The following is a 20,243-nucleotide window of genomic DNA, read 5'->3' as shown; positions in this document are numbered from 1 at the left end:
CAGATGACCACTATGTTTACAAAAGGATTTGAAGCACATCCATATTTAAACATTTTCAGGCATTACCTGACTCGCCCAGTATGCAACCTGCCAATGACCCAATGCTAAAACAAATAGTTTCAAGAGACAGGAAGGTTAAGCAAGCTTTTACCAGCCAACCTCTAACAGTGTTAGTGTAGTACCTATTAATACCTCCATTTCCCAAACATAATTTGAAGAAAGTGAAAACTTCATCATCTCTACTCTGCTTTAAAAAGGGTATAAAAATACATGATGTATTTCTACCTCAGAAAAATGAAAGCATTTTTGTATTGCTGGGTTCCAACTGGTTATCTGCTCTCTATTTCTAAAGATCTCCTTTTGAGGAAAAAAGAAATTAAATATAATTAAAAACTCAAAATATCTGTCTTGTTTTCTTTTTCAGCACAAATTGAAGTGATACCATGCAAAATTTGTGGTGATAAATCCTCTGGGATACACTATGGAGTCATCACATGTGAAGGCTGCAAGGTATGAGATTTTAATACAGTGAAGTCATAACCATTTGCGTTACCCTTAGGCACCTATGTACAATGATACACTCTTACAAGCTTTCAAACAAGTGGTGCCAAAGGCTGTAAAGCCTACTGCTCATAAAGATGTATTTCATGCCTAATTTTCCTAGTTGCTTTCCATTTCATCAAATATTCTTTAGAGCTACCTCCTTGTTTGAAACATGAATTAATTACATCTGATGCAGTGTAAGTGCTGACATCAACAGAGGCTGACAACTCTAAGTCACACCTGTTCTATCTTAAATCAGCTTTGAAGGAGTTGGATTTCTTATCTTGTTTCCTGTACAACCCATGTAGCATTATATTTGCCATGTTACTTCTGATCAGCCCTTTTTAAAAGCTTACAGGTGTGAGTCTGGTCGTTTTTATCTTCTTTTGCACAATCTGCAGACCAAATTGTAATCTCCAAAAGAAAGAATGCCTCACATTATGAGCAGTGTAAAAGGATTTTGTCTTCTTCTTCCTTTGTCTTCCTCTTCTCAGGCTTTAGTGCAGGGGCAATTGCTGGGAATTGGAGGTTAAAACAAGGGTGGAGGGTGGAGATGCATAGACTTGCTGCTTAGACATACCAACAATTATCTCAGGCTTTAGTTCAAATAATTCAAGTCATATCTAAGCAAAGAGAAGAAAGGCTTAAATTTTCAATTTTTTAAATTGTCTGCAATTTTATTATCTAAGGAATTACATATTACTCATGCAGTTTCATACTACATGTTGGTATTTCAGTTTTAACTGTAAGTAGGAAATTGCAAAATGGAGAGGCAGCATCACTGATTTCTTGTACGTGGAAACACGCAAACTAGGACATTTGAAAATAGATGCCTATTTGCAGAGTGAAATCACAAGTCTGTACCTGACACTTTACAAAGTATTAGAACAGCTGAAAAATCTGAAAATTTGAGTACACCCCTTTGCAAGAGAAATATTTTAATGCCAGTACACTGACAACCAGCTTGTAAAGATCGGGGTCTTTTTCAGGAACGTTAACAATTGTAAGCAGAACAATTTGCAGTGTGTCTTTGTCTTACTGTGGCACTGGACTAGAAATAAACATCTTCTTACGATGATCACATGAAACAGGATTAAACTAATTGATCTGATGCTTCAAAATTGGCACAAAAGTTACGGAAGAAAATTACGTTAAGCAGAAAAAGCATCTTCTCTCAGTACTCAGAGCCCACAGACTGTCTCCCATGGAAGTACAGTAATTTCAAGAATACAAGCCGCAGCAATTTGACAAAAATTTTGGTGGAAACCCGGAAGTGCGGCTAATAGTCGGAGGCGGCTAATATGTGAATAATTTTCTGACATTTACAACCCCAGACGTGCCAGCCAGGGCGCCGAGCCAAGCACCTGCCAGTAAAAGCCGGCATTTCGCGATTGTTACAAAGTGTTACTCTGTTGCCCTGGCTCCCTGCAGGCAGCACGGGGGGTGGGGAGAGAGGCGGGAGAGCTCTCTTTCCTCCTCTGCCACAACCCGGGGGAGAGACGGGGGGGCCCCGTGCCGTCATTGCCGCAGCTCGGGGAGGATGGGGTGGGGGGGGGGCGCGCCACCATTGCCGTGGCCCGGGGAGCCGACGGGGGCCCTGCGCTGCCATTGCCGCGGCCTGGGGAGGAGGGGGGGGGCCGCGCCGCCATTGCCGCGGCCCGGGGAGCCGACGGGGGCCCTACGCCGCCATTGCCGCGATTCGGGGAGGATTGGGGGGGGGGTGCTCTGCCCCCGCCCTCCGCCGCCGTGGCGGGAGCAGGGGGGGTGCTCCGTGCCCGGCCAGCGCCGCGGCGTGAGCGGAGCACTCTCTCTGTGCCCGGCCAGCACCACGACGTGAGCGGGGCGCTCTCTCCGTGCCCGGCCGGTGCCGCAGTGGGAGTGGGGCTGGGGCGAGCGAACCCAGAGGCGGCGGCCAGCCCCGAGTGGCAGCGCCGGGCTGGGCCACCTGGCCCCGTCAGCAGCCCCTAGCGGACCGAGCCTGTACAGCCTTAGTTGAGCCAGTAAACCCCCCGCCATGCCGCAGTTCTGTTAGTATTTGGCAACTTTGTTGCATGCGGGTCCTCGCTGCGAACGACAGAGCGGCTTATATTCAGGTGTGGCTTATTTATGGACAAAAACCGAAATATTTGCCAACACCCAGAGATGCGGCTTATACTCAGTGCGGCTTGTATTCGTGAATTTACTGTAATTAGGGTTAATGCTGGCCCTTGTGCCTCAAGAGATGATACCACTGTGCTCTGTGAGTAGACTGCTTATTGATAGAGATTCTCTTCCACTTGCAACAGTTTTAAACCTATTGGGTTTGTGCCAGTTTTGCTGTATCAGATCAATTAATCTAATCTTGTTTTGTGAGCCGGTGTGGTAAAAAGGTGTCCGTTTTTCACATCAGTTCCACTGGGAGGCATCTCAATCTGTCAGAGCTCCCTGTTAAGGTAAGCACTGTTTTTGGCAGTGTAGCTCTGCTATCCATTTAAGTGCCCAGTATTTAAATAGCTTTTCACTGGTCATTTCTGGCTCTTTTTTCCTAAGTTTGTTGGAAACCTGAAATGATTAAGAATGGAGGCCATGTGTGGAAGAAAGAGGGTAGAATCACTCCACCATCATGCACACATATTGAGCCAGGCACCAGGCAGTGACAGCATTTTAGGATATAGTATCCAAGAATTACAGTGCCAGCAGCAGTGCTACAAACTTCAAGGAACAGAAAATCCTTTAGTTCAGTGTCCCTGCATTATCTATGCTGCTGCAAGTCCATATTGTAAGTGCTTAAGGGTCATCTGAAACACTACTTCTAGTTTGCATGCATGCCTACCTAATGCTGAGTGTGCCTATGCAGTGGCCTGCTGGACCCTCTGAGTAAGTCTGCAGCTCTCACACCATTCTTACAGAAAAAGTGAAACCTGAAGATGAATTTGTGTCACATCTATCTCTGCGACTGCTTCTTCACTAAGCCTTTTATCATTTCTTGTGCCTGCCCCAAAGCAAAGTACTGTCTACCACTGTTCTGTCATGAATTAGAAAGTAGTTCATTCAACATTTTCTTTTCTCAGACTGGCTGTTGGTGGTGGGTGAAGTGATTTGTTCAAGGTGCAGAAAGACTTGTTGTCCATGTTGGAAGTACTGGGAAATCTGTCTTTAACTCTTTAGCTCCTCAGTAATGAAATACATCTTTCTTCACACAAAATGAAATTATTCTCATGTAGAATAATGTAGCCAAATCTATGTAAAGATACCATAAAAATAAAATGAAAGAATTATCTCTACTTATAAAACAACATTTAGATCTTATGCAGAAAAATGAGAACATAAAATTCTCCTCAGAAAAATTAATTACCTGCTGTAAATTAATTTTCTTATGTAACCCATGATACATAATACGCTCTTTTTTTTCCTAAGGAGGGCAAAGATGAAATTATTTCCTCTGAGATGAGATCAACCTTAAAGTGAACAAAAAAGTACTGCAGGAGAAGCCATTATCAGTGCTAAATGGTTGTGTGTGGTTTTTTTAACATTGCTGAATTAATTTGTTCTCTGAAATCCATAGATGCTGCTAAAATCTAAAACTGAAAACAGAAAACCCTTCAGAAGTCAAAACCAAGATTGGCTATAAAGTTTGGCAAAGCCATCTCTTATTGGCAACCATTTAGTCTTCAATTAAAGACACCTCTATCATATCAGGAAAGTTTTGGTCAGCTAAGATCAGTTAAGTTTCCACCAGAATTTTTCTGAGAGTTCCCCCAAATGACATCTGTACTCTTAAAAGTACAAATCATAAAATTTAATTTATATTTTAGATACACTTTAATCACTGATAGAGCAAGCTATAGCCAGTTCAAGTGGGTCTCTATGCTTGACTTCAAGAACTAACACTGACAGTGGTGGAGCACCATGACTGCCACTGTTACTGACACCCCATACCACCTAACTCAGCTGGCCATGACCTGAGTGAGAATTCATGTGTAAGTTGTAGCAAATGAGTTGAGACCTGTAGCACTGTCACCTTGTGACTTCATCCATCACTCAGTATTAACATCCATCACCCTGTGCAGATATTTTTTTCCTGATAAATGAAGTCAGCTGTTGCTTTCTGGCTTCTTTCCAAGGTGTTTGCAAGCCACCCCAGAAAAGCGCAAGTACTTTGGTGTCACTGCTGGTGACTGGTGTAACTGCCATAATTTCTGCAAAACTGCAGATATTTCTGCTGTTTTACTACTCATAGCCTCTTGCAGTGGCCAGGCTATCCTTCAGCTTTCCCACTGCAACCTACAACTGCTTGCATTTAAAGCTACCAAATTGGTTAGGGAACTTCTCAATTTTGTTTTTTTCTCTCTGGACACGCAGATACTCCAGATACTCCTAAATTTTTATTTTTTTTTTAAATTATTTTCAGTAATTTAATGATTACAAGCCGCACTGACTATAAGCCGCATCTCTGGGTGTTGGCAAACATTTCGTTCTTTGTCCATACACAAACCGCACCCAATTATAAGCCACTCTGTCGTTCGCAGCAAGGACCCGCATGCAACAAAGTTGCCAAATAGTAACAGAATTGCGGCATGGCGGGATTTACTGGCTCAGCTCGGGCCGTGAGGGCTTGGGGCAGCCGACGGCGTGAGGTGGCCCAGCTCAGTGCTGCCGCTCGGCGGGGCCGCTCGGAGCCGGCCGCCGCTGCCGCTGGGCTCGCTCGCCCCAGCCTGGAGCTGCCCCGCAGTGGCAGGCTGGCACAGAGCCCACCGGCACCCACAGCGGCAGCGGCAGGAGAGGATGGAGCCCACTGGCTCCTACGGCAGCGGTGGCAGGCAGGGACAGGAGCTCCCTGCTTCCCCCCGGTCCACGGGGCCAGCAGGAGAGAGCCCCCACCTCCCCACTCCCCGCACTGCCTACACAGAGCCCGGCTCCACCCGCAGTGCAACAGAGTAACCAATTTGTAACAATCACACAGTCCCAGCTTTTACTAGCAGGTTGCTCGACTCGGCACCTCGGTTTTCACTTCCGGGGTTAGAAATGTCAGAAAATTATTCACATATTAGCCGCCTCTGAGTGTAAGCCTCATTTCTGGTGTGGGAGCAAAATTTTAGTCAAAACGATGCGGCTTGTAATCGTGAAATTACTGTATTTAGCATAGATGTATTTATTTTTGTTTCTCTTCATCCCCTGGTTTCATTCCTCTTGTCACCTCAGCTGCTTCATGTCACTTCTACCATAACAGTACCTTTTGGTGCCGGTCTTGGCACCACCTCATAGCAGCTGGAAGCTCATAGGGACTTAGGTATATGTACTTCCCCTCCAGTCTTCAGATCTCTAGACAAACAGCCCATGGAAAATGTCATTACATTCTCATGGCAGTATCTAAAAGTGTTGCTTTCTCCTTTGTGTGTTGGCTTTACTTGATACAGTCATTATATCCTAGTGCTTTTGTGAAGACTGAATTTTAATTACTTCACTCCTGAATCATATGCCTCTCCAGATCAGATCAACATTTGCCAAGTTAAAGTGAACAGCAGACTTCAGCTTCTTGTGCTGTGTGTACCCAGTAACAGTTACCAGTCTCTTTATTAAAGGGAGAAATGTCAAAACAAGTACTTTGAAGTCATCTCTTACAAATGCTGACGAGTTTTTCCTCTATTAGGAGCAAGTATTAGATGATACAGAGTCATTACTGCACAATAAAAATGCATTCTGTAACATTATTTAGGTTTTAAAGTAGAATTATATTCTTTACAGAATAATATGCAGTTCTCTTTATTATAATTAAATGTTCTTTCACAGACCACCACCATATCTGCAGAGTCACAGTAGCAGTGCACTAAATAAGGGTTTACTGTAGTTGTTTGCATGCACGTGTGTGTGTGTGTGTGTGTGTGTGTGTGTCCCCTCATGTGTGCACATGCATATAAATATGCTTGTGGTAATACTTGGTCTTTCCTGATCTCTTGCCCCAAGGGATTCTTTCGGAGGAGTCAGCAGAACAATGCATCCTACTCCTGTCCAAGACAGAGAAACTGTTTAATTGACAGAACCAACAGAAATCGTTGCCAACACTGCCGACTGCAGAAATGTCTTGCCCTGGGAATGTCTCGAGATGGTAAGGAGTCACATTTGTGCTTCACGTCTAAGCCCTTTGAAACTTTTCTTCACTACCGACTTACCTAAACTCCCTGTAAATTTTTGCACAAAGAGGAGAAGCTTGGTGCTTTGTCCTGTGTGCACTGTGAGAAGGTCTTTGCCATCAGGTTAACAAAGAAGGCTATTTTTGTAGAGGGGGTTGGGAAAATCACAAAATGGAGGGCAGTATTAGTTTAGAACAGAAAGAGTCAGAAGTGAAGTACGTTATTCTAATCAAAAGCATAGAGGTCACCTCCGGAGAGGTGGGTTTATATTAAGCATTACATTAAGTATCAGTATTTATCTTAACATTAAATATTGATGTGTGAAAGCATCCATTTCCCTGAGATCTCTAAAGGTCTGGTAGTAAGCAGGCACAACCCTGCACAAACTTACATCTTCAAAGTATTAGGAATTTCTGTTTGTTTTATTCAGAGCACTTGACCAAATATTTTGCACTGGGAGAAACCCCGTTTCTTTTACTTGCACATTGCCTCCTGTCCCTGTCTGGATCTAGAGAAAACCATTTCCTAATTTAGCACTGAAAATGGATCCTATGCCAGAGGAAGGCTCCACAGTCTATGCCATCTCAGGATCCTGTGGTAGAGCTCTGGTCCACCTTCCAAACTGTGGTGTGATCAGCCAAGATCAGCAGGCTGAGAACATTCTTCACGCATCACACCAAACTGCAGACAATGGGAGGTTTGGGGACAGTTGCCCACAGCTGACATGTCCTGAGTGCCACATCTTGTGCAGGGCGTTTCCAGCTCAAAAACTTGTTTTATATAGTGAGAAAGTATTAGAAGAAAATGTTGCAATTTTTAAGAGCATTTTATATAATTTCATTTTCCTGGAAACATTTTTCCCTCTTAAAAGGTTTATACAAAATGTGTATTTTGAAATTAAGTTATTTATGGAGAAGTTACTTAAAGAGCTATTTATTTAGATGGTCCCCACACTATAAATTTGTTTAAAATTTGGGCCATAATAGGTCTTCTTCTACCTCAGTGTATCTTATGTCTCACTGAATTTATTTGTTTACCAGTTTTACCAATCTGGGAAGGGCCTTGCAATCTGGCCTTTAATCCATGAATTCTTTTTGGTTGTAGCGCCCAGTTTACTTGACGCCCTACCTCCTAATTCTTCATGGTGATTAAAGAAGAAACATTTCAGCAGTTTAACAGTACATGCTTTCCTCCTTAGAGTAGTATCTTCCAATGATTTAAGGTATCAAAGGAGCATTTTCACGTGCCTGACAGTGCCATCTTCCCAACCAGTAATTCAGAGACCACTGCAAAGACACAAAATTAGTGATTCTTCCAACAGCATCACTTTGTTCTCTCACAGTTTATATAGGGGTCTTTATTATTGTTTAGGATTAAGAATATTAAGAGCTCTTGCAAATTCAAATTTGGCTGTTTGAATTTTGACAGGAAAACTTTAATTTGATTTTTACCTCTCAGCTATGTAATAAATTCATTTTTATCATGCAGAGGCAGGATGCTAATTGACAGCAGCTGGAGGATTCAATTAATGACTATATAATGAGGATAAACAGTGGATATTTGGTTTTATTACTGAGGCCCTAAATTTGAAGAAAATACACAGTTACATGATTCAAAATTATTTAAAATACAGACACTGCATATTGTCCGTAAGAGTATGCAGCATACCATGCACTGATTCCAGGGACAATCTGAGTTTTTAGCCTGAGTGTACAGCTGCAACTAAACTGAGGATGGCAATAAGAAAAAAACCTTTTTGTTAAAAAAAAGGAAAATAAATAAAAGCAACTGTCACCTTGCTGTTCTGGCACTGTATTTTCATATTACGCTCTACTTTTCTGTTCTTTTTCCTGATTGAAGATTTTCACATGTATCCACATATAGGTTCAAACTCTTCTCAAGGGCTAAATGAGAGTCCTGTGATAATATATATGATTCTGGATTGATCCAAATTTCAGATGGACTATAAATACGCATTATGAAAAATACATCTCATAATACACAGAAGTCTGTACTTCTGGAGCTATGTCACCTTACCTGTTCTGATGAACTCTGCTGAATATATCTCTCATTTGTTTTACAGTGCAATCAACAACTGCCTCTGCCCTAAGATCCCAAGATCTAGCCTAGTAAAAGACCAGAATTTATAGAGATGAGGGTGGAGAGTGATAATGAGCTGTGATCAGCTGTGTATGTGCAGGCTGTGAATTTGCTCCACCTAGTTCCACGGGCAATCAGCCCATCACCTTTGAAAATTTCAATCTTGGTGTAATGAACCCGTTTCTGGGGAAAATGGTTTGCCCTCTTATATTTTCCTCCCTTTCTCATCAGAAGGAGTGCATGGATTTGTGCATGGAGATTGTTAAAATGGAGTTTGCATAAATCCCTAAGACTTTGCTCAGTGGAAAAGATGGCATTCATCTGTGCTGTTTGCCTTCAAATGTTATTTTCCTCTAGGTTCTAACCTGTAAGATTATTTTTTTAAAGTAGGAAGATAACACCCCATTGAAAGGATGTGATAATAAGTCTTTAGGGCTTGTTTTCACCCAGAATACTAATCTTGTTAATCTGTGTAAAGGTTCATAATTCAGTAAATGGATATGAATGTACACACTGTACATTTCATACAGCTCTGGGTTGTTGTTCAGTGAACATAGAGATATAAAAGGATGCACGGTCTTTTTAACATTCAGAATGGGAAGCGAATTGCTTGACTGAAGCCTTCCTGTCAAATAGGAGTCACTGTTGTCACCTGGTAAGTTCAAATATGCAGTATTTTTTTCCTTTATGAGATGCATGTGATGTAAAGCTTTGCGTCCTTTCTCATTTCCACAGAAAAAGGTGTTTTCACAGCAAAATGAATCCTGAAAGTTAATATCAAAAGAGTGGTGGGGTTGAGGGGAGTCGAAAAAAATTCTGACAACAATGGTTCTCATTGTGCTTTGCTTTTCAGCTGTGAAATTTGGAAGAATGTCCAAAAAGCAGAGGGATAGCTTGTACGCTGAAGTACAGAAGCACCAGCAGCGACTGCAGGAACAGCGGCAGCAGCAGAGTGGTGAGGCAGAAGCCCTCGCCAGGGTTTACAGCATTAGCAATGGTTTGAACAATCTGAATAACGAAACTGGCAGCACCTACTCAAACGGGCATGTCATCGATCTGCCGAAGTCTGAGAGCTTTTACAACGTGGATTCTGCCCAGCCCTCCCCAGACCAGTCTGGGTTAGACATGACTGGAATCAAACAGATAAAACAGGAACCTATCTATGACCTCACCTCTGTACCAAACTTGTTTACCTATAGTTCTTTCAACAACGGGCAATTAGCTCCAGGGATATCCATGAGTGAAATTGGTAAGGAAAATTCTTATTCCTGTTGTGCAATGTGTATATATAAGCTAAGCTCCAGTACTGTCTTCATTGAAATGTCATACAGGCATTCCATATGCAATAGTTACATGTTCACACGTGTATGTGCACACACATACAGAGAGTAAAGGAAAGAAAATTAGTCTGGAACTAATTGACATAATATTAAGGCAGCTCTGTTTTTACTAAAAATTATGCAGTTCTTAAACCCAGCAGTTCATTTCTGTTTATTAAATAGGAGCATCAAAGCAGATGATGAATCAATCATAACCAAGTGATAATTAGGAAGGGGCTTGTTTCAAATGAGCTCAATACTGGCAGGGCTAAATGATCTCTTCAGCCAACCATCTGTATTCTTGTCAACACCTAGAATCACCATAGCTGCTAATTCTAGGGTACTTACTGTAAAAAAGTACCTGTTCATACTTCGGCTGCTTGGATGTCAATGCACAGCAAGTTCACTAAATTCATGAAGTGCACAAACTCTGAATGTATTTCTGTGGATATCCCTGCTTCTCTGCCTGAAGGCCTTGGAGAGCCTGTCCCTTGCTTTCAGGTTTGACAAGTGACAGAGACATCTGTGAGGTGAGACTGTTAGAAATGCAGTGACAAGCAGTGATTTCTGTCTAAGGAGGATTTCTGTTCATCTAGTGCTTCTAGTTGTATTTCACCAAAGCCACTGGAAGTACTACTTCTATTAGAAAGAAGTTACATGAACAAAGATTGGCATCCTAACTAGATAAACCAGAAGAAGTTAAATATGCTGAATTAGTTGTGGTTGAGAACTTAATCAAAGGATAACACTTCATTAATGGAATTTAATTTAAAAGAAAGAAGAAGGAAAATAAGGCTTGTTCGAGAGTACTCCTAACAAATTACTTCATTTCAAATAATGAAAACATCTCTATAGTTCTGGCCTAACTTTACTGTCTCTCATGTACATGCATGTGCATTAAGATATGTAAATGTATGCGTGTGCTCAGACCTACTGAGTACCCTGGAGATGTGGCCTCCACTCAATACAGATTGCAGCAATGGGATATGTAGTAGTTACTGTCTGGTTAAAAGTGAAGTTGCAGCTAAAATTGATAACGTGTTTTCTGCCCGTGTATGCTCATGTGTAGGGGGCTCTGTAACACATTGTGTGCTTTAGGTGCAAATTGTCCAGGAGAAAGTCAAACTTCCCTGGCACTCTGTTTATTAAGACTTGTTTATTTATCGCATTTGGTCTAGGCCACTGTCCAGTAACACTACACACCCTCAGTGTAGGATTAGAGATGAACATTTGCTCCAACTTCCCTCACGGCTCTCATGGCCATAGGAATATTTTTGACTTCAGAGAATCAAAGTTTTATCTTTTTAACTTAAGTTTTATCTCTTGCAAGTTCCCTTAGAAATAATGCATCATTCTTAGTTTTTCACCCATTTTTTTCTCTCCCAACTCTAAATCATCCAGCCCTAAATCCACCCCACATTTCAAGTTTTTTCATCTTCTTCTGACACAAAGAAGGAAAATATCCAGAGCAGAGGGAGTGCTACATAGCAAATGGCCTGTCTCTGAGCTGAGAGCAAAATTCAGAGGCTCTGGGATTTACCTCTCTTCCTTTCGAAATGGAAACTAGGGCTCCTAAATTGCTGTTATTTTAAACAAGTACTGCCATCTGTCATTTGTGGCACCTACAGCAGAGGAGTAAGGGTTATAGAGAGAGATAATGTAGTATAACAAATCAGCTGACACAACTGGAATAGATGCACCATAAAATACTTGGATTAGTGCACAGGCAAATTATGTTTCCAGTGTTTAAAAAGAAGTAAAAAATGCCTCTTAATGATGCAGTGGATTGTTGGACCATCTGTAGAGCTGCAGTCTTGCAGTCCTGGGATTTACTGATTTCATATAATAGTGTGCTTAAATTTCATTGCAGAATTACATCTCACTCGAGTGACATTTAGGAATAAACTCAACTTATGCTAAATAGATGTTACTGATTTTAACTGTTAGATGAAGTCATACAGAATATATAGGAGATAGAAAAGTTGTACTGCATTGATCCTTGTGGCTGATACAAATATCTTTGTACCAACATGTCTAGTGATCTAGTGAACCACTAAGTATCCCAGATCATGATAGCTCTTTTCTCCACTGATTATTTTCTACTGAAACAGCACCCTGTGCCTCGCCTGCTCCCCAATTACCTTGCAGAGCTGGCCTGGGATGCTGTTTCGTGTAGAACAGAAAGATATTAGAGGCTCTTTATCCCAGGGTTGGTATCCTGTTTTATTCTTAGGCTTCCATGTGGTCAGAGCGGGAGAGCAGGATAAAAAGAGAGAGTTTCAAACCCGGGCACAGGTTTTTCTATGGGTCAGGAAAGGGGAGGGGTCAGCCTTGGCTTCAGGCCAATCCCATCGCAGGGGTCAGTCCATTGGTCTTGCAGGAGTTACAGGGTTAAAGGGACATACCATTCTTAAAACAGTAGGGTAGTGGGTTACAACATCTCACCCTTTTTTTTGTTTAAAAGAAGAGAGAAGGGTATTAGGTTGTTAAAAGGAAAACAAACATTTTAAAACATGTTAAAAGTCTCTGAGTCTGCCGGAAGGTCGTCTTCTGTGTCAGTTCTCTCTCCTCTCCGGCGGCATCTTCTTTTCGAAGCAACTGCGACTTGCTTCTCTTCCTCTTCAGCTGGAGCTGGCTGTTTGGGGACATAAGGCTTCACCCATTTCTGGGGAATCCACCGAGGGCCTGAGGGAGTGGATACGCACGCATAACCACGTCCCCAGGTAACAAGCTCATAGGGACCTTTGGTTTCCCAGGTTTCTGGGTCCCTAATCAAAACTGGTGGATGCTCAGACAGCTTGAACTGTTTGCCACTGTTAAAATGACGAACCACAGGAGGATTCATGTTTTCAAATGAACAGTTCAAGAAATTGATAGTGAACAGGGCTTTACACAGCTTCTGCTGTGGAGACATCCACACAGTTGAATTGCTCTGTCTAGCCAGAATGTGCTTGAGCGTCTGATGTGCGCGCTCAATCACAGCTTGGCCTGTGGGGGAGTGGGGGATGCCAGTCTTATGTTCCTCTCCCCACTGCTGGACAAATTCCAGGAACTCCTTGGACACATACGCTGGGCCATTATCTGTTTTGATTTCCTTAGGGATCCCCAATACTGAAAAAGCTTGCACTAGGTGTTGTTTGGCATGCACAGCTCTTTCTCCTGCGTGGGCAGAGGCATAAACCGCACCTGAATATGTGTCAATGCTTACATGAACATATTTGAGGCGACCAAAACTGGGAATGTGTGTTATGTCTGTCTGCCACACCTCACAGCTGCCAAGGCCTCGGGGGTTAACCCCTGCACCTAGCGATGGCATGGCCTGGAGCTGGCAGCTGGGACAGGTGGCCACAATGGCTCGAGCCTGACTCTGTGTTAGCTTGAACTGACAGATCAGACCTGGCACATTCTGATGGTATTGCTGGTGGCTCAGCTTTGCCTGTTGGAAGATGTCTGGGAGGTGTGCTTGTTCTGCTGGGGTGGCAAGGGAGTCTGCCTGACGATTCCCTTCTGCGATCTCACCTGGCAAATCGGTGTGTGACCTCACATGCATCACATAGAACGGATGTTCTCTATGAGAAATCAGATAGATTAGTTTTGACAGCAACCTGAAAAGCTGCTCATTGTCAACCTCTTTGAGCACTGCCTGCTCCGCCCTGGACACTACTCCCGCTACATAAGCTGAGTCTGTTACCAAGTTGATTGGCTCTGAGAACTTCTCAAAAGCTCTTACCACTGCAGCCAGTTCAGCTACCTGAGGCGAACCCTCCACAAACTCAACATAAGCTTCCCAATGCTGAGTCTGAGGATTTCTCCAAGTCATCACCGACTTGTGGGAAGCCCCAGAAGCATCTGTGAACACTGTGAGAGCTTTGAGTGGTCTCCGACTCCTCTTCTCACGAGGAATGAGGTGGAATTCCTCATTGAACAGCTTGTGAGACGGGGCATGGACTGATATTTGTCCACTGTAGCTGTCCAGAGACAACTGGAGACTGGCATTGCTCTGGAGCAAGTGCTTGAACATCTCCTTTGTCAGTCTCTCAGAAGAGTTCCTTCCCTCCTCAGAGAGTTTGAGTGGAAGGTGAATACATGTGAAGTCACAACCTGCCAGCTCATACAGTCTCATCCTTGCCTTACGAATCAGCTGAGCTATGAGTTCTTGTGGCTTTGTGATGGTTTTGGATCTTTGGTGGGAGAGGAAGACCCACTCTATGATTAAGAGCGAATCTCTCTGCCCCTCGATCCACTGGAATATCAAACCGTGTAAGTGTGGTAGTTTTCCCAGAATTATGAATTTGAAAGGCAGTTCAGGGTTGTAGCGATGAGCCTGCCTCTCTGCTAGAGCTTTCTGTACCTTTTCGATTGCAGCTTTTGCCTCTGGGGTCAATTCCCTGGGAGAAATCAGCTCTCTCTCCCCCTTCAATAAATTGAAAAGGGGTTCTAGGTCCTCATTAGTGAGGCCTAGCCAGGGCCTAACCCAATTCAAAGACCCACACAAGGAATGGAGATCTGCTAAGGTCTTTGGATTACAATTAATGTCCAATTTCTGAGGAACAATGGTCCTTGCAGTGATTTCCAGGCCCAGGTACTTCCAAGGTGGCATCCTTTGGACTTTATCCTCCTGCAATTGAAATCCAGCAGAGGTTAAAACCTTAACCACTAGGTCAAGCGTGTGTTGGAGTATAGAGTCATCGGGGGCACACACAAGCAAGTCATCTACATAATGTAGGATGATAGCTTCCTTTCTCTGAGCACGCACTGGAGACAGCAATGAGGCCACATACCACTGGCATATGAAAGGACTACACTTCATTCCTTGAGGGAGCACTTTCCAGTGGTAGCGCTTCCTTGGGGCTTCTCTGTTGATGGTAGGAACAGAGAAGGCAAACCGTGGAGCATCTGCTGGGTGTAAAGGGATTTGAAAGAAACAGTCCTTAATATCTAAAACTGCCAATTTCCAATTTTGAGGGAGCATCGTTGGAGAGGGCATCCCTGGTTGAAGTGATCCCATGTCTGCTATAATTTTGTTTATTTCCCAGGGATCATGTAACAATCTCCATTTGTCCTTCCCTGGTTTCTTAATTACAAATACTGGGGAATTCCAAGGACTTGTAGTTTCTTCTATGTGTCCTTTTGCCAATTGTTCTGCTACAAGCTCCTCCAGCGCCTTAAGTTTTTCTTTACTCGTCGACCACTGAGCTGTCCAGATTGGAGAATCATCTAACCATGTCAATTTGTGGGCAGGGCGCTCCTCAGTGGCCGTCTTTAAAAATCCTGAGAATTTTTGGGAATTACCATTTTCATTCCCCACTGAGACATGGTATCTCTTCCCCACAGGAGGCACTTATAGTCTGTAACAAATGGACGGACACTAGCTATTTTTCCATCTGGCCCCTCAATTTGCACGATGCTTTTTGATATTTTAGCCAATTTGATTCCTCCTATACCTTGGATTTTGCCTGCCACGGGTTGTAATTCCCATTGTGACGGCCACATCCTTTCAGGTATGATCGTCACATCTGCCCCTGTGTCCAGCACCCCCTCCACATGGAGATGGTCTGAACCATGGGTCAGATTGCATGCCACAGAGGGTTTTTCCTCACCCACCACCTCTGCCCAATAGACTTCAGGTGATTTTCCTTCTGCTGTGATTTCCTTTGGAACAGGGATGGCCTGGGCGAGGATTTGCTCCTCGTTCAGGTAATAAGGTGGTTGTGAGCAGCGTGCTAAGAGAACGAAACCTGAGACATTTTCCTTCTTGGATAATGGAAGTAATTCCATCTCCAAGGGTGTGTGTGCTGTGTCCCCCATAACTAAATACTCACAGCACAGTTCCAAATGCAACAGCATCAGGTCCAGGGAAGTGCTAGACAGGTCCACTCTAATCGCTGTCCACTCTGTTGACATAAAATAAACACCTTTAGTGGTCTTAAGATTGAGACGACCAAAAGGCGTCCAACCCTTGCCAATTGAATGTTTAACATTAATGCTATCATTAATCCCCACACCATTTGTCCCGTCCTCCCCCTTAGTTTTAAAGAGAGAGGTTTTTTCCCGTGTGGAACCCGCAGTATTTATATCTTCACGCGTGATGATATTTATGGCGGGTACGCGCTGTACACCTAGTTTTTTTGTTTGTTGGTCTTCTTCTGTTTCTGGGTGTGTGGGCAGTCCCTTGCATAGTGTCCTGTTTTCTTGCACTGGAAGCGGGTGATGTGCTGCAGCTGCTGTGGTGGTACCAGTTGCTTCCTTGGTCCTGGTGTCATAGCTGCTGCAGACCTTGATTGTGCTGGTCCTGGATTTCTCTCTGGTGCACTGAACAGTTCTGCTTTTCTGGTGCAGGCTTCTATCATCTGTGGTAAGCTAGGTGGTGGGTCGAGGGGAAGACTAAGTATGACCCTGCGACATGATTCATTAGCGTTTTTCTGAGCCATCTCCTTCAATAGCTCTGCCTGCACCTTTGGGTCCGAGACTTGTCTCTCCACCTGTGCACGGAGGCGATCCAGAAACTGCAAGAAACTTTCTGAAGGAAACTGTTTAATATTAGCATAACTACCTGTAACTTCAGCAGTAGGTAATTGATGGAAAGCTTTTTCTGCTGCTAGAGAGATCTTATCCAAAACAAATTTAGTTAATAAACGTGCCTGTTTATCAGGGTTATCAAATTCTCCCTCACCTAAGAGAAGTTCCTGTGTAATATCATTATTATCCTCATCTTTTGCACTTTCTGGGCTTTGTTGTAGTTCCTGCAAAAGCACTCTTAAAGATCTTTTCCAAATACTTTCCCATAAATCAAATTCAGAAGGGGATAACAAACATCTGAATAAATCCTTAATATCATTGGGTACCATCTCATTAGAACTAAATGTTGCTCTTAAAAATCCTTTAAACATTTCACTGTGTCTACCAAATTCTCTTTGAATCTTACAAATTTCCTTTTTATCTTGGTATGGTAGTGGCTGATATGTTCTCCTGCCATTTCTCCTACCCATATAAATGACAGGAACCACAGACAGTATCTGGGTTTCCAGACCCAGGGTTTTAGGGATGGGCTCTATTCCTCCCTCTGCTCTGGGCTGTGTTATCTGTTGGTTACGTGCCTCTACAGAGACAGTGTCCTGAGGAATGGGCGGAGCCGAGGCCCTTATCTCAGAGGGAGGTCCCGTAGAACCTGTAGAACCAGTTCTCCCACACCCACACCCACCCCCATCCCCACCCCCCTCTGTGCTAGCCTGATAGCTTGGGGGAAGGGATGGCAAAACCTGAATAGAGTGAGAATTGCCCTGAATACCCAGGGGCCAGGATGAGTTTGGGGAGGGGTTTAAGGGTGTTAGCAGGGGAGAAGGAGTATTATGGGAAGAAGAAGAGTTGAGAGCCATGTGGCTGGAGCCATTTTGGGGTCTGCTTTCAGCAGGAGACACGTGGCTGATAGCCTGAGTTAGAGAGACAGAGGAGTCAGATTTCTTAGGTGAAGAGGGAATAACACATGTAGAGGGACAGATACAAGAACTGGTTGCCTCTGAAGCAGTTTGCTGTGGCTGGTTGTTATTTTCTGTTTGAAGTAAAAGTTTTCTAATTTGCAAAAATATTGGGATGAACATTAAGGCTTTTTTATCTCCATTTTTGACTTTTAAAGTTAATAAATCTCCAATTTCATTCCAAAATAAAACTGAATTCATATCTTCCAAATTAAGATCAGATCTTTCTACAGACAGCCACTTAGCAAAGTGTTCTAGTTTTCTGTTAGTAATATTCACATTTGCAATCTTTAAAAGTTCTCTAATTTGTGAAGCCACGCTCTTTTTCAAATTAGAATGCTGGGAGCCCATATTCCCACAGCAAGTTACTCTAATATCTCACTACAATGCACAGTTAAAACACAGTAAGAGAAGGCTGCTAGCTGCCGGCAAAGCTGGCACCTCCCCCACAGAGACTGTCTGGCTGCAGCAAAAACGGCGCCTCTCTTTGAAATCAGGTGTCTGGCGTGATACTGTACACACGGCAGAAACTGTTTCAAGGCTACCTTGCTACCCCCACCAGCGTCTCCGGCTGCATACAGCTCCAAAACCCCCAGGGAGAACGCTGTGCAGCCCAGCTCCCAGCACCTCGATGCTACAGAGAAAGCACCTCAAAATCCCCCTCCCCACAGAGGAAAATTTATACTTACCACTCTCTGCGAAGTACCGAGGAGCTGAAAAACTGTACTTTGTAATCTGTTCCGAAATCTGCTCACCCTTGGGCTGGATGAGTTGTAGATTCCCCCCCTGTAAGCTAGACCTGCTAGAAAGCAAGTTTCGCCCACAGGGCAGTTGACTTCCCGTCGGCTTCCTAACCCTTCTAAGGGTCACAGCCTCTCACGTGGGTTTTAATTTAAAAAGCACCACGTTCCGAGCGCCAACTGAAACAGCACCCTGTGCCTCGCCTGCTCCCCAATTACCTTGCAGAGCTGGCCTGGGATGCTGTTTCGTGTAGAACAGAAAGATATTAGAGGTTCTTTATCCCAGGGTTGGTATCCTGTTTTATTCTTAGGCTTCCATGTGGTCAGAGCGGGAGAGCAGGATAAAGAGAGAGAGTTTCAAACCCGGGCACAGGTTTTTCTATGGGTCAGGAAAGGGGAGGGATCAGCCTTGGCTTCAGGCCAATCCCATCGCAGGGGTCAGTCCATTGGTCTTGCAGGAGTTACAGGGTTAAAGGGACATACCATTCTTAAAACAGTAGGGTAGTGGGTTACAACATTCTACCAGAGAGAAATTTCGAGTCTTAGCTTTCTTCTGGCCTTTACATTCTTCAAATAAATACATGTATATAAGCACAACCTCAACTGCCACTTGGCTGAGCTTGAGTGCAACCATCTTTTTTTCCCCTCATGAATGAATGTGTGGGAACATCTTTCATCCTTGACTTCCTAGAAGTTGGTGTAAGCTCTCCAAGGAGCAGACTTCTTCACAAACACTCAGAACAAAAGTAGTCTATGCAGTTTCTGCATTACATGTCAACCAAAGTCTAATTCACTTACTTCTTTGGTGTTAATGCTTTTGCTTGTTTCAAACTTGCTTCTCTCCTGTGTAGGGCATTTTTTATTAAGATATAGTTGACTGTACATTTCCAAGTTTGAATCTCATTTTCTCTTTGTTATTTTTCTAATCTTCGCAGTTCTGTGACATTATGTCTCAGTCTTCATTGATGTTTTGTGACTTCTTTTAGTTTAGACTTCTCTTAATTAGCATGCTGTGAACCTTCTCTTTCAGATTATTATGAAAATGTTAAATGCTTGTAAAAGAAGTAGTAATAATGGCCCCTGCTGCACCTGACTAAAACACTTGGTGCAATTGCATATATTACTATAGTATTTACATGTGGCTTGCTATTCAGCAGTAAGTTCTCTGTGAAATCCAAGTAAAATGTCTTCCTTTCCCTGTCAGTTTGATTCAGTTATAAAAATTATATTTTCTAAGATACTCTATAACATAATTTACATACTCTTCTTCACATGTTAATTTTCTAGTTTCACCAAAAACTAATCTAAATGGTTAGAGTTACTTTGATCTTTTACCGTTCTATGCTTTCATTTGAATGTGAAAATGTTCTTTTTCACAAACATACATTCATCTACAGAAGACTTTGTAGTGGAAATGGAAATTGTCTAACTTTACAGTTTTGAAATGCAAAATATTTTTTACACAGCAACTGTTTTGACACATAGTATTAGAATGGAATGGCAAGGAAAATATAGCTTATCTTGTATTGCATGCTTACTATTATCTATATACTGTGCTAGCAAATAGGTGTAGGTGAAAATAATGCTGACAGATTGAAGTTATTATAGGGCTCTGTTGCACAAACTTAGTATTATTATATTTCTCCAGATTAGTTAAGTATACCAAGACACAACTGCACATTATCTGATCTCTAGGAGAAGCAGGGTAGGAAATGCCTCCTATGGAAGAGATTTCAGATACATTCACAGATACATTTTCAGATACAGTCACAGATTTCTCATGTAACTGTCAGAGCTTATGATGGAGAGAAGTTCTACAAAATCAGTTAGTTCCCCATTAGGCACAGCCCTCATCGATATTCCACTTCCTGTTACAAAAGAAACCTCAAAGCATAAAGACATCACTCCATATCTCATAAATACATATACAGGAGCAGAATCTCAACTTGGCATCAA

The 20,243-nt window shown here is 42.9% G+C and overlaps 1 protein-coding gene across 1 annotated transcript in view; it reads left to right on the top strand.

Annotated features, from left to right (window-relative positions):
* Positions 1 to 428: 428 nt before the first annotated feature.
* Positions 429 to 20,243, top strand: part of RORB (RAR related orphan receptor B) — a 42,940-nt gene continuing 23,125 nt past the window's right edge. The window contains exons 1-3 of the mRNA XM_033084611.1: positions 429 to 510; positions 6,487 to 6,628; positions 9,607 to 10,002. Of these exons, the coding sequence (XP_032940502.1) occupies positions 6,616 to 6,628; positions 9,607 to 10,002 (409 nt within the window). The 5' untranslated portion in view covers positions 429 to 510; positions 6,487 to 6,615. The remainder of the gene's footprint in view (positions 511 to 6,486; positions 6,629 to 9,606; positions 10,003 to 20,243) is intronic.

The sequence above is a fragment of the Catharus ustulatus genome, chromosome Z (genome assembly GCF_009819885.2).
Source record: "Catharus ustulatus isolate bCatUst1 chromosome Z, bCatUst1.pri.v2, whole genome shotgun sequence".
In the NCBI taxonomy this organism is placed as follows: domain Eukaryota; kingdom Metazoa; phylum Chordata; class Aves; order Passeriformes; family Turdidae; genus Catharus; species Catharus ustulatus.
This window is presented reverse-complemented; position numbering and strand designations above follow the sequence as displayed.